This window comes from Dendropsophus ebraccatus, chromosome 3 (genome assembly GCF_027789765.1).
Source record: "Dendropsophus ebraccatus isolate aDenEbr1 chromosome 3, aDenEbr1.pat, whole genome shotgun sequence".
NCBI lineage: Eukaryota > Metazoa > Chordata > Amphibia > Anura > Hylidae > Dendropsophus > Dendropsophus ebraccatus.
The window spans coordinates 18,173,421-18,188,169 of record NC_091456.1 but is presented as its reverse complement, the minus strand read 5'-3'; the positions used below and the strand labels follow the sequence as shown (position 1 = coordinate 18,188,169).

The following is a 14,749-nucleotide window of genomic DNA, read 5'->3' as shown; positions in this document are numbered from 1 at the left end:
ATTGAAGGTATACAAATAAAATAGATCAATGCAACACACAAGAAAACAAAAAAAAAATGGAACAAAATTAAAACAATCATGTCTCAAACACTATTCATTCTTTTTTTTTTTAATATATATATATATATATATATAAAAGCAGACATTCCACATCAGAATTTTCCAACCACAACCAGCATATTCCAAATAAGTTTTCATACTACAAACAGCATACTTAGTAGGGAAGCCTACGGGGAAGTCACTTCTACCTGTGCAACTAGCTAATAGATCAGAATCCCGTCCTTAGTTTAACCCTTTCACTGTCAGAACAGTGGAATAGTCAGGTTGACTCAATCCAGCAGAGTCATCTAAAAATAATTTCCAATGGTGCAACTTTGAAGTGGGGCCTATAGACAAGCGACTAGCTGTCTACCAGAAGGGCTTGCCCAATGTCCTGCACTGAATTAGCAAGGCTTTAAAAACAAAGTCTTGTAAAACATTTTCCATCCGAACACTTGCACATCATACAGAAGCACATAGAACATTTACCTTCAATTATATGTAGATAATAGGCTTGCCTGTCTATTATGGATGTAATACTCTGGTGAACTATGGTACTACACGAGTTAAAAGGGCACTTTTCATTGTGAAAAAGCTGAGATTTTTATTTATTTTTTCTTAAAATATTTTTACTTTACCTTTTTATGAACTTTTTTTGTATTTTTTTTGTCTAGCACACAATAAATACCAAGTTTTTGAATAAATGCTACATACAACGTAAAAATGTGATAAAAATGCAACCCAGCTAATGGCAAAATAAAAACACAAGTTACATCATCAACCCTTGTGGCCGGAGGCCTAACACTACCTAAAACAGGAAAACGGGATGTGTTCCTAGGTCTCGTTCAGGTCTCAAGGCGCTTAACGTCTATTGACTAAAAAGCATTAAATAAAATTTCAAGTATTGGGAAGTAGAGTTGTAGAAGCAGTGGTGCACATCGTCTTGAGGGGATATTTCGACAACCAGGTCTCAGTGGATTTTCTACCCCCCGACGCTGGGGCTCTGCTAGTCTCCGGAGCCTGATACTAAGGTAACACCATAAATACTATTCGACCTGTGGTTATAGTTACCAGACAGGTCTATGGACAATACAAATTGATGTTACCTCCATTGTGTACTCTCTGAACAAGACCAACTGCTTCAAAAGACCTGTAAACCATAAGCTGCTGAGTAATACTTCCGGATCTAAGCAGAGTCCTTAATTCATAACAGGAGCTCCGATCAGATCTCATGTTGGTCACTGTCCATCCGGTTCCCAGCGGTTATCCATTAGCTCACTACTCAATGCGATTTTGCATTTGTGATTGTTATGGTGGCCATGTGCTGCATCTTGCAAGTCCGAGATTGAGCCCTCGATACAAATTGATTGTACGCATTCGGTGGATAGGAGTTTTGAAGTGGCAATATCCCAGAGTTGACAGCAAAGGCCTTGTTGAAAATCCGTCTCGTATAGGCATCATATATAAGTCTATAAGTCCACAGTCAGACACAAATGTGGTAGTTCCAACCTGTGTTATGAAATCTAAGCGTGAAGAAGAGCAGCAAGCCTTAAAGGGAACCTGTCGCTAAGACAATGCTATATAATCTATCGCCATCATGTTATAGAGCAGAACGAACCGAGCAGATTGATATATAACTTTGCAGGAAAAGATTCAGTATAACTTGATTGAAATCCCTGATCATTCTGTATTAAGAAGTCAAGTAGGCGGGGTCACTCAACTGACTGGACTCCAGTGAATAAATTACAAGTTATACTGAATCTTTTCCCATAAAGATATATATCAATCTGCTCAGCTCCTCCTGCTCTATAACATGATGTCGATAGCTAAGGTAGCATTTTTATGGTGACGGGTTCCCTTTAAGTGACTACTTCTATTCTGCACGAGTGGATCAAACAATAACAAAACGGCTGATAGGAAGACAAAAGCAACAAACATCTGATAGTCGCTTCTTACTGCAATTTACAGTTCTTGTAAAATCTACATTATATACATATATATATTTTTATATACACTAAAGTATTTACACTGGTAGTGTAGTACAAAAGGAAAGAAGACTAGAGAAGTAACCTTGGTTTATGATATCCTGGCCTGTAGCCTTCTGTGCCAGCTCTGAGCATCCGTCCCCCTCGAAATTTAACATGTTCTTTGTACATTTTTTTGGTTGACATTCTCAAATCTTCATTAAAAGTGAATAAAGTGCAAGAAAAAAAAATCTATTTATAAAACAGAACATGCAGGGAAATGGTAGGATTCAACACTGCACCACGTCACGCTGTCCTGTCCCCGGAAACCATCGTATTTGCTACATGAGGATGCTTCTTCGTCATATCAGAAGTTTATGATCCACACGAGTCACTAAACTCCCAGGGAAAGTTTTAGTGAACTTGTCTAGACGGAGGTTTCCAAAGTCGATCAAGCTTACGGAAAAGAAACATAAAAGAGACACACCCTGGGTAACTAGATCATTCTTAATCCTTAGATTAGTCCTTTAGCCTGTGGCTGGTACGCTGTGTAAAGTCTATGGGAAAAAAAGAATTCTGTGCAAACATTACATCCAAGCCCTCTGAGCCTTGGCAAGTACAATACAGTAATGACTCCGCTTTCCTTGTTGATGGTGTTGAGATTTTCCCGTCATTCATAAACTATAGTATTCAGATGTAAATAAGAGCGAGGATCCGACCAACGGTACAGACCTCACTTGCTTGGAACTTGTGCAAAATGAAATCTTAATAGGAGATCTGCAGAAAATGTAATGGCGGGCTTGTGCAAAGATAGTCTCCTCTGACCCTGACCTCTAGGTGTACTAAGGAGCCAATGACATTGCAGCTTTCTAGTCCACATCCTGGGGTTCTATAAAGTGGAATAGTGTCATCAGCCTTGGTTGTACCACTAGAGAGGTCATGACTCCATTTTGGCTAGGATGGACTATCTTAGTGCAGGCAGTATGTGTTAGAGCTGGGCACTTTCTTCAGGTTGCTTTGCATCTTCTTTAAAAAGATTTTCCAGTTTTAGAAAAAGCACAGCGACTTTCTTGCAAGAAACAGCGCCACCCCTGTCCTCAGGTTGCGTATGGTATTGCAATTCGGCTCTATTCACTTCACATGGAACCAAGCTGCAAAATCACATGGAGGAAAGCAGAAGTGTTTTTCTAAGCCTGGATAACCCCTTTAAGTAGTCCTGTTACTACAGCACAAACACATTCCATGCAGTGTTCTCCAGATGTTCTTCACCAATGTCACATTAATGTGCAGGAAAATGTAGTTGGAGGGAATTGGGGGAGTCCCCATAAGATAGCTAGAGAATTGATGATTTATAGCTGGAAATGTGAAGCCTGCCATAGACTTGAAATTGTATAGGGTGCTGGCAAGGCTTTTCTTCCAAAGTTAGAGGAAATGTAACAGGAAGACGTCTGGGACATGGGCTCATGCACAGATGCTGCCTTGAAGTGCAAACAGTCGTCGCTCTATACAAAGTTTACCTAGAAGAAAGAACACAGACACTTATTTATTTGGATCGGGAGTTTTTATTAAAGTTTTTACATTTTAAGGCTTTCTCCCCGCACAGTATTTTGCTCAGTATTTTGCAGGAGATGACTGAAAACACAGAAAGGCTATGTTCACATACTGTTGAAATTTAGTGGATGGCCGCCATTTAATGGCAAATAACAGCTGTTATTTCAAAGCATGGCTGTTGTTTTAGAAGAACAGTAATTATTTGCTGTTAAATGGCGGCCATCCACTCAGCAGTGTGTGAACATAGCCTTTCTGTGTTTTCAATCCACTCCTGGTTTTGGTTGCAAAATACTGACCAAAAATACTGTGTAGGAACATAGCCTTACAGGGCCGATTTGGCCGATCTGCTATATCAGCGCTAGCTTACAGAGCCTATTAGATGACTTGATTATCGCTAGAGATGTCCGTGCAGCCCTTACTTTAAAGGTGTAAAATAATAAAGATTTACTTACCTGTCCACACTTCCGCTTTATCCTTCTTCCTTGTCTCTGCATCCCCGCTAACCACAGTCGCTGCTGACACTTCTAATCCCATCTCTGCAGTGACAGGCTGCTCAGCCAATCATTGGCTGAGATGGGGCAGGGTTGCGGCTTGTGATTGGCTGAGTGGCCTGTCACTGCAGAGACAGGATCAGAAGAGTCAGCGACAACTGCGCTGAGCTGGGATGCAGAGACAAGGAAGGATGACATAGGAGAAGTGCAGACAGGTAAGTACATCTTTATTATTTTCTAGAACCAATCAGCCATCAAGACTATGATCTGCTGATGATTAGCTCCTTGAATGATTGTTGTCTTTATTACACGGGCCGATATCTGCCCGACCCAGCACATAATTCCCCCATGTAATAAGGCCCTTACAGACATGCTGTACTTAGTAAACCCTTGTCAGATGTTTATAAGAACGAATACAAGAATAGGATAGCTGGCAATAGAAAACTTTCATCCCATTGCCATATAAATGGGAATATTTGGTTTACATGGTGGCTCTACATGACATCTCTATTTTAGTCTCTCTATCTCCCATAGTACACTACAACATAGCTCAAGAACAGCAAAAAAAAAAAAAAAAAAAATCTGATTTGTAAGCACCCAGACATCTGCCCCTTACCAGTCTCCTGCCAGGCTGTGTGAACGTTACGCACTAGGCTCTTCTTTGCCCATGTAAGTGACAGCTAACATTCCATACCAGGCATATTAATGTGGACTTACATTTGCTGATGTTCTCTATATCTGACTGGTCGGTCATGAAGTTCAGCAATCCATCCATCAAGAGCAGAGCCTTGTGATATCTCTGCACACAGTCTTCTCGATGGTGAAACATTTCATCCAGAGCTGCAGACTGGACCTGTAACAACATGTAAGTATCATCATGTAGCTAGAAATAGATTCTCCAACAAGGACATTAAGTAGATGGGAACACAAAGCGGAAACTAAAAATCTATCATGTTTTTGATGCAATGTTGTGGCAACTTTTCCGGAAAGCTTGGTCATAGATGAGAGTTCTCCTGGGAGTGTTTTTTTGTGAAATAATGTACTTTTGGCCAATATACTTTTGCACTTTCTAACCTCGAATTTTCTGCGATAATTTTATATATGGGGATTGTATGTGTGTATTATTATATATATATATATTACACACACACACACACACTACCGTTCAAAAGTTTGGGGTCACCCAAACAATTTTGTGTTTTCCATGAAAAGTCACACTTCTTCACTACCATACGTTGTGAAATTAATAGAAAATAAAGTCAAGACATTGACAGGGTTAGAAATAATGATTTGTATTTGAAATAACATTGTTTTTACAGCATTCCAGCATTGCACACCTTTGGCATTCTAGCTATTAATCTGTTGAGGTAAGCTGGAGAAATTGCCCCCCACGCTTCTAGAAGCAGCTCCCACAAGTTGGGTTGGTTGGATGGGCACTTCTGGCGTACCATACGGTCCAGCTGCTCCCACAACAGCTCAATGGGGTTCAGATCTGGTGACTGCGCTGGCCACTCCATTACCTATGATAGAATACCAGCTGCTGCTTCTGCTGTAAATAGTTCTTGCACAATTTGGAGGTGTGTTTAGGGTCATTGTCCTGTTGTAGGATGAAATTGGCTCCAATCAAGCGCTGCCCACTGGGTATGGCATGGCGGTGCAGAGTGATAGCCTTCCTTATTCAGAATCCCTTTTACCCTGTACAAATCTCCCACCTTACCAGCACCAACCCCAGACCATCACATGACCTCCACCATGCTTAACAGATGGCGTCAGGCATTCTTCCAGCATCTTTTCATTTGTTCTGCGTCTCACAAACGTTCTTCTTTGTGATCTAAACACCTCAAACTTGGATTCATCCGTCTACAACTCTTTTTTCCAGTCTTCCTCTGTCCAATGTCTGTGTTCTTTTGCCCATCTTAATCTTTTTCTTTTATTGGCCAGTCTCAGATATGGCTTTTTCTTTGCCACTCTGCCCTGAAGCTCAAAATCCCGCAGCCGCCTCTTCACTGTAGATGGTGACACTGGTGTTTTGCGGGTACTATTTAATGAAGATGCCAGTTGGGGACCTGTGAGGCGTCTGTTTCTCAAACTAGAGACTCTAATGTGCTTATCTTCTTGCTTAGTTGTACAACGCGACCTCCCACTTCTTTTTCTACTCTGGTTAGAGCCTGTTTGTGCTGTCCTCTGAAGGGAGTAGTACACACCGTTGTAGGAAATCTTCAATTTCTTAGCAATTTCTCGCATGGAATAGCCTTCATTTCTAAGAACAAGAATAGACTGTCGAGTTTCAGATGAAAGTTCTCTTTTTCTGGCCATTTTGAGCGTTTAATTGACCCCACAAATGTGATGCTCCAGAAACACAATCTACTCAAAGGAAGGTCAGTTTTGTAGCTTCTGTAACGAGCTAGACTGTTTTCAGATGTGTGAACATGATTGCACAAGGGTTTTCTAATCATCAATTAGCCTTCTGAGCCAATGAGCAAACACATTGTACCATTAGAACACTGGAGTGATAGCTGCTGGAAATGGGCCTCTATACACCTATGTAGATATTGCACCAAAAACCAGACATTTGCAGCTAGAATAGTCATTTACCACATTAGCAATGTATAGAGTCTATTTGTTTAAAGTTAGAACTAGTTTAAAGCTATCTTCATTGAAAAGTACAGTTCTTTTCCTTCAAAAATAAGGACATTTCAATGTGACCCCAAACTTTTGAACGGTAGTGTATATATTTATTTTTATTTGTTTTTACATTTTCACTTTACTATTTTATTGCCCCACCATGGGGACTCCACTATCTGATTTCCTGATGACAGACATAATACGTTGCAGTTAGAGATGAGAGAACCGGGTCCGGGTTCCGGTTCGAGTCGATCCGAACGTTCGGTATTTGATTAGCTGGGGCTGCTGAACTTGGATAAAGCTCTAAGGTTGTCTGTAAAACATGGATACAGCCAATGACTATATCCACGATTTCCACATAGCCATAGGGCTTTATCCAAATTCAGCAGCCACCGCTAATTAAATGCCGAAAGTTTGGGTTCGGATTGACTCGAGCACGCTCCAGGTTCGCTCATCTCTAGTTGCAGTGCTGGTCTGCACTGCATTGCGTTGTGCCTGTCATGGTCATAGCTGATCAGACTCAGCTTCTGTACCTATAACACTGGAGGCCTCATGGGGGCTATGGGTCTTGCTTTGCACAGCCCCGATGGTAAACAGAAGGAGAATTCTCCCTCTGTTCTTCCCTAAGGCACTGATCGCAGCATCTATAGGGTTAACTGCTGGAATCCGAGTGCGGTTGGGGGCCTAGCAGTTGTGGCGGGTGCTCGGCTACCACTGACAGCGTGCCCCGCTGAGGATGAAACAGCTTTCGCACCCGTTACATCCGTGGATGTAACTGTACGTCCATGAGCAGGAATGCACTGCAAAAATGCACGTATGGTTATGTCTTCGGTCCTGAACGGGTACTGAATATGTTACTTTAGGGTGCGTTCACACCTACAGGATCTGCAGCAGATCTGCAGCAGATCTGCAGCAGATTTGATGGTTCAGATTTGATGCTGTGTTCAGTTATTTAAATGAAATCTGCTGCAGATCTGCAGCAGAAAATCAGCTGCAGATCCTGTAGGTGTGAACGCACCATTAAGCAGTATATAGTTGTAAAGGGTTGTTGGTTCATCTGCACCAAGCAACGACTAGGCAGCTGCAGAAGAATGATGTGATTTCATGCATTAGTGAGATGATTCAAGACTGAATGGAGGGCAGACGTCTACCGCCACTCACCATCTGGACAGTATAGCTGAAGATCAGCTTTTCTGCTGTGATGCTGTTGATCCGGTCCATAAGCTTCTGTTTGTCCGCAAAAAACCTTTGAAGCCGCATGTTCAGGCAATGGCAGGAAGACACACAAGATTTGTACAGATCATTCAGCTTCTTCACCACTAAGGAACCAAAAAGAAAATATAAAAGTCAAATGCGTTCTAAGGTATCTGTTATTTCCTTTGTGCCAGGGAAAGTAATACAATATAGCAGAATGCTTCTTTCTTAAAGGGGTACACTGGAGGAAAGAATAGAATTACTTCTATTAAAAAAAAATCTCCAGTCTTCCAGTACTTATTGGCTGCTGTATGTCCTGCAGGAAGTGGTGTATTCTTTCCAGTCTGACACACTGCTCTCTTCTGCCACCTCTGTCAGGAACTGTCCAGATCAGGAGGGATTTTCTATGGGGATTCGCTACTGCTCTGGACAGTTCCTATCAGGGACAGAGGTGGCAGCAGAGAGACTGGAAGGAATACACCACTTCCTGCAGGACATACAGCAGCTGATAAGTACTAAAAGACTTGAGATTTTTTGACCAAAGTAAATTACAAATCTGTACAACTTTCTTAAAGGACAAGTGCCATGAAAAACCTTTTCCCAGTAATTGAAGCACATTACAAAGTTATATAACTCTGTAATATGCTTCAATCATCTATCTGCCTCCCTTCCCTGTCTTTTTCCCCCCTCCACCCCCCACCAGGAAGTGTCCTAACTCACACAGACTGTCGTCACCGTCACCAGGCAGCTCCTTCTTGTGAGGATGAGTCATCAGCAGGAGGGCTGCTCTAGGTCCTGTTACAGCAGCCCCCCCTCCCCAGTCCAAGTGATGGCTTGCAGTTGTTCAGCCAATGGGAGCTGAGCAAGCTGAGTCACCTGACAAGGCAGGGGAGGGGGGAGGCTGGTGTAACAGGAAAAGGAGCTGAGAGAAGAGCTTGGTGATGGTGACGACAGTAATCAGGTCTGTGTGAGTTAGGACACTTCCTGGTGGGGGTGGAGGGGGGAAAAGACAGGGAAGGGAGGCAGATAGGTGATTGAAGCATATTACACAGTTATATAACGTTGTAATGTGCTTCAATTACTGGGAAAACGTTTTTCATGGCACTTGTCCTTTAAACCAGTTTACTTAATTGTGTTTTTTCTCCTCAGGCGTACCCCTTTAATATTTATAAAGAGCCTTCTGCTGAAGCTGGTCATAGACCTTCAGGATCTGTCAGTATTCCATTGTCTACGGAAAGGAACACATTATTAAGTGACATCAGGGGGAAAAAGGATCCGACTGGTTGAATTTTACCACTTTAAGTCCTTGTCACTCAAATAAGCGATGGAATATCTGACAGCTGGCAGCTGCTTATCCCCCAATAATATATTGAAAAAGTGGGAGAATTAGGAAGAATTAGCTGTTGCAGTTTATCTCATGTCTATGGACAGGTTCAGACAGCGCTGTACTTCACGTATAGATGATAAAGCATCACCTACCTTGTTTAACTGTAGAGGATAGACACAGTTTCCCATTCTTCACCTGCTCCATGGCGGTCTGCAGCCCATTGGAGAGAAGTTCTGCTGCTTTGAGATAGAGGACCAGCTGTTCTGCATAACTAATAGAAAGTACAGGGAAAATTAGTTTGCCGATATATTGATTTCCATATATTTCACACTCTTCATCGCTCTACCTTCCTCCTGATATAACTTCCTTAAATGAGAACCATCATCGTACACGATATAATGACACACTGAAGTGAGACCCACAGTTCACAGGATACAGAAGAAAACACCACGGTCTCAACAATAACAACCCAGTAAATCTAGTATGAAGATATTCACATGACTGAACTGTGATTTGTATCTACCAGACGTCACACCAAGTAAATATTTTCATAGGATGGAGGATACATTCATACATAGCAACATATCTTAAAGTGTCTCTGTTATGGGATAAGGCCACCTTAAAATAAAGATGTCTATAAAATATCCATACAGGGTAAACTACTGAAGATTAAAGGAGTATTCTGCTCAAAACGATTATTGTATTAATCAATAGTATGCAGCAATGTTAAAGATGTGTAATGTGATGTAATAACGGCCTTAGCACTGTTAGGGTCCTATTCCACGGGCCGATGGGGGCTCAATCAATAATGTAAACGAGCGCCGATTTGCTAGATCGGCGCTGGTTTACTGGGCCTATTACACGGCCCAATAATCGTTTAGCGAGGGCTGCAGGGACATCGTTACCGATGTCCTTGCAGCCCTTGTTTAAACACAATACTTTACCTTAGCATGTTGCAGGTCTTCTCCTGTGCTTCTTCCTCCTCCCGGTCCTGCGCGCAGGTCCTGGACAGTGATTGGCTGAGCGGTCTGTCACCTCAGACAGTCCGCACCGAAGCTGCTGCTGTGCGCAGGACCGTGAGGAAGAAGGAACGCAGGAGAAGACCTGCAACATGCTTAGGTAAAGCACGGTGCTTGTAAAATTGTCGACATTTCCATCGGCTGATCGTTGTCTCTATTCCACAGAGCGATAATCGGCCAAATTGGGCTGATTCGGCCGATTATTGCTTCGTGGAATAGGGCCCTTACTGTGTATCCGACTCCCCCCTCCAGATAGGAAAAAGCGGCTGCAGGGCTCTTATTCTGTCTCAGACCTTCCTCTGTCCCCCCTCCCATCTGAGACGTGGATCACGTGTCCTACGTCTCTGCTGCGGGCCGAGTTGTAAGTGCTAACTGGGTCCACGGACCAATCCAGAGCACTGATTTCAGTGGTGGGCTGTGTTACTGCTACTAACCAGGCCCAGTGCAGAGGTGGAGGACAGCTGATCCATTTCTCCAGTGGGAGTGGGAACAGAGGAATGAGCGCTTTTACCTGATCTCAGGGTTGTAGGCCCAGTGCCGGTCAGGAGCTGTGCCCCAGCTGCCCGCAAAGGACCCATGTATCTCTCCCCCAGCTTACATCTCCTGCCAGCTTACATCAACCCCAGTTGACATCTTCTGCCAGCGTATAACAGGAGTTTCTCTCCAAGCCCTTCATCTGGCAATGGCTGCTGCTCATACACAGCATCCTCAAACAGAGCAGTTTGATTTTTATAAGCTTCCCCAGAATTGTACATTGGGCATAATGACATAATAATCTATGAATGGTTTATTTCCCTTCACGTGTAGACAAGTCACCTATTGACATCTCATCTAAGAGGCCGACTCACCTCCATTCCCGGCTCAGGAGGCTGATCTGATCCGCCACAACGCTCTCTTGCATTTGGTACTCGGATGTCACAGAAGCACTGGTGTCCACAGAGCCCCCTTTAAGACTGGCGATTTCCATAACAGAATGGGCAAAGGCAAGCGTGAATCGCAGGCTGCGGAGTGTGTCTGTATGCTCTTGCTGGAAAGAGAAGTGGCGTATTGCATTTAGATGGTAGAATATGAAGAAATCTGAGAGAACGATAAATCAAGCTCTAAAGAGTATCCGTCACTTTGGAGTAATATTCCATTTTTCTGTGTTCATATAAATGCTGTGTGTGAGCACATTAAAGGGAATCTGTCACTAGGTTTATGCCGCCTTAAATGAGGGCAGCATAAACTAGTGATATAAATGCTGAACAGATCGGTGTATTAATTACATCATTCTGTTCAGCCGTTCTCCTAATATGCAGGAGAATAAGATTCCTGCCACACCCCTAACCCTGCCCTCCAGCTGCTGATTGACAGTTGACTGCCTATACACATCATGGATAGATAACTGCCAATCAGCGGTTGGTGGGTGGAGTTTTCTGTTTCTCATGAATATCCAGGACTACTGGGCTCATGCACATAATGGAGAGGACTACTTACTGTCCATGTTATTCAGGAGGATATCTCTGGATTAGCTGCACAGAACAATGTAAGTGATCCATCATTCTGCTCAGCTTCTCTGTTACTAGTTTATGCTACCCTGAGATAGGACACCATAAACCTACTGACAGAGTCTCTTTAATCTATATGGCTATTAGTTATACATCTGCTGGGAGTGAAGAAAGACATTCATGGCCCTAAATAGTGCAAGTTATATGGAAAGTTGATCTGAAAGATTTTGTTTTTGTTGGTGTGCCCCTTCATACCAAGTCTAAAGGAGCTGACCAGGATTATAACATCCTATGATTTACTGTATAAGCTCAGGCGGGAATAGCTACACTGCACTTTTTCCCCAAGTTCTATGTGAAAAAATTTAATCTAACCACAAGTACTTCTGATTCTGCCGATTCCCATAATAATCACTTATAAAGCAGTAGCTGCCTATGTTTATACAAGAGAAGACGTGTATGCGGCACCTGACTAAACATGACCTATTACTTATCACGCCGAATGAGCACTGTAAACGGGCAAAGCTTCTCAGACTCAGACCATGTTTCTCATGAACCTGAATGAACATGGTAATCTGCACGTGTAACTTGCCTGTGACTTGTCTACTCCTGATGTGCTTAGACCTCGAAGGGTGTGTATAGCAAACATGACTTTTAAAGGGGTACTCCATTTCTTTCAAATCAACTGGTGTCAGAAAGTGCCAGAAATTTGTAATTTGCTTCTATTAAAAAAATCTCCAGTCTTCCAGTACTTATCAGCTGCTGTATGTCCTGCAGGAAGTGGTGTATTTTTTCCAGTCTGACACAGTGCTCTCTGCTGTTACACAACTGTCCAGAGATGTAGCAACCCCCCCATAGAAAAACCTCTCTTGCTCTCCAGACTGGAAAAACTACCACTTCCTGCAGGACATACAGCAGCTGATGGGTACTGGAAGACTTGCTTTCTGTCATCTAAAGTAACCATTATCATGCTCTTACCTCCATCAGAGTCTCCTCAGGAAGCTCAGGCACTTCAAACATTACAACGCCTTCAGCATTAGCCATCCCAGTGTCAGGGAATGCGTATCTAAGGCTTGAGGGAGCTTCAAATGTTTCACCACCTGCGCCAACCACAAGATGTCTTCCAGTGTATGAGCCGGCTGAGCTCTGAGAGCTCGATGATCCAACTGAGAGGTAAAAAAAAAAGTAAAAAGAGACAATGTATGAAAGGTCCACAAGAAAATTAACGGACTGTAATATTATACGGACATTCTAGTCCAACCTACCTGAGAAGAGTCGCGTGCGTGTTGTCTGAGGAGGGGTCATCCCATCAGGGGGAGAACCCACCGTGAAAATGACCGGAGCCGGACTGACAGAGCCTTGGGCCCCACACTGCAGGTTCCCTCCATAACCGACTAAGGGAGCTACACAGGAGGCAAAGCAGATTGTGTATTTGTTATCTGACCCATAATAAATATTTTGCAGATGATAAATTCAACTCTAAAGTTACCAATAAATACACACATGATTTTCCATTCTTATTCGGCTGTCCCCCTTCTTCATACACTTAAAGGGACATTCCGCTCAAATATAACTTTTAAGGTCTGTCCACACGTACAGACTCGCAGCGTAAATCTTGCTGCGAGTCTGGCAGGTCCTAGCAGTTCCCTGTCACTACATACTCGCAGCTGTTTGAAAGACTCCTGCGAGTATGTAATTCTGCGCCCCCTTTAATATGTTGCTGCCCATGTTGAGACTAACAATGGCTTCCATACTTATTATCTATTCAGTCTCCTTCCACCAGTTCTGAGCTGCTGCTTTCTGCTGAAGACACAAAAATCTGTCTGTGAGCTTTTCTCTCTGTCTCCCCCTTTTCTCCCTCCCTGATGTAAACAAGTCCCTCTGTACTTTAGCAACAAGCAGTGTGCAACCTGCAGTGTGAACAGAGTCATAGATGTGCGCCCAATTTTTCCTTTTTTTCTGTTGAATGTGGTGGGTGTGGCTACCTCCTGTTGGCTTGCACTCCACCCATGTCCCAAGGCTGCTATATAAAGAGATCATTTGGCTTCCTATCTGCCCAGTTGTAGGCTTATTCAGCCCAGTAGAGGCCATTGCTAGTGTGAAAATGCTGGAGTAGGGTCCATGTCTCGAGGACGCCTTAACGTGGCGACATTGTACACTCTGTTTAATCAAATAGTTTGCTAAGATCCTCACTTTTTAATATGTACAGAGCAGGTGTTTACCGTGTGTACGCTGGGAGGAGTATATACGGTAAGCCCTTGCACCTGTGGGTTGCTGCTGCACCTTCTGTTTGTTTGGTCTGCATTACAAAGTTGCAGATAGGGACTTGTTTACATCACCTACCCCATTCACTGTGTAGTGCAGGTCATCAACATGTTTAAAATGTGGTGAACTCACCTGTAATCTCCATTGGTTTCTCAGCGTTGAGGCTATCTGTACTGCCAACGTCAGGAGCTTGTGTCCCAAATGCTGCTTTCAGCAGGAGATCAGTGAGTCTGCCAGTGCTGAGAGACCTGCAGTGATCCAGACACAAATACACTGATTATAACCAGGGAAATATCGTCTCTATGCCTTTGCAGATATGAAAACTCATCTTCATTTGGGATTTCACACACTGTAAATCCCTCTAAATATCCGAGAAACTCCAGCAAAAATTTTCTTTTTTTCCTTTCAAATAAACTGGTGTCAGAAAGTTGTATAGATTTGTAATTTACGTCTATTTAAAAAAAACTCCTGTCTCCAGTGGTCATCAGCTGCTGTATGTCCTGCAGGAAGTAGTGTATTAATTCCAGTCTGACATAGTGCTCTCTGCTGCCACCTCTGTTCATGACAGGAACTGTCCAGAGCAGGAGAGGTTTTCTATAGGGATTAGCTGCTGCTCTGGACAGTTCCTGACATGGACAGAGGTGGCAGCAGACAGCACTGTGTCAGACTGGAAAGAATACACCAGTTCCTGCAGGACATACACCAGCTGATAAGTACTGGAAGACTTGAGATTTTTAAATAGAAGTAAATTACAAATCTGTATAACTTTCTGACAGCAGTTGATTTGAAA

General features: G+C 43.0%; 1 protein-coding gene across 1 annotated transcript in view; it reads right to left on the bottom strand.

Annotated features, from left to right (window-relative positions):
• Positions 1-123: 123 nt before the first annotated feature.
• Positions 124-14,749, bottom strand: part of ULK1 (unc-51 like autophagy activating kinase 1) — an 82,382-nt gene continuing 67,756 nt past the window's right edge. The window contains exons 21-28 of the mRNA XM_069961010.1: positions 14,092-14,207; positions 12,960-13,097; positions 12,673-12,860; positions 11,059-11,237; positions 9,344-9,462; positions 7,832-7,989; positions 4,763-4,898; positions 124-3,520 (exon numbers count right to left, since the gene is read on the bottom strand). Of these exons, the coding sequence (XP_069817111.1) occupies positions 3,465-3,520; positions 4,763-4,898; positions 7,832-7,989; positions 9,344-9,462; positions 11,059-11,237; positions 12,673-12,860; positions 12,960-13,097; positions 14,092-14,207 (1,090 nt within the window). The 3' untranslated portion in view covers positions 124-3,464. The remainder of the gene's footprint in view (positions 3,521-4,762; positions 4,899-7,831; positions 7,990-9,343; positions 9,463-11,058; positions 11,238-12,672; positions 12,861-12,959; positions 13,098-14,091; positions 14,208-14,749) is intronic.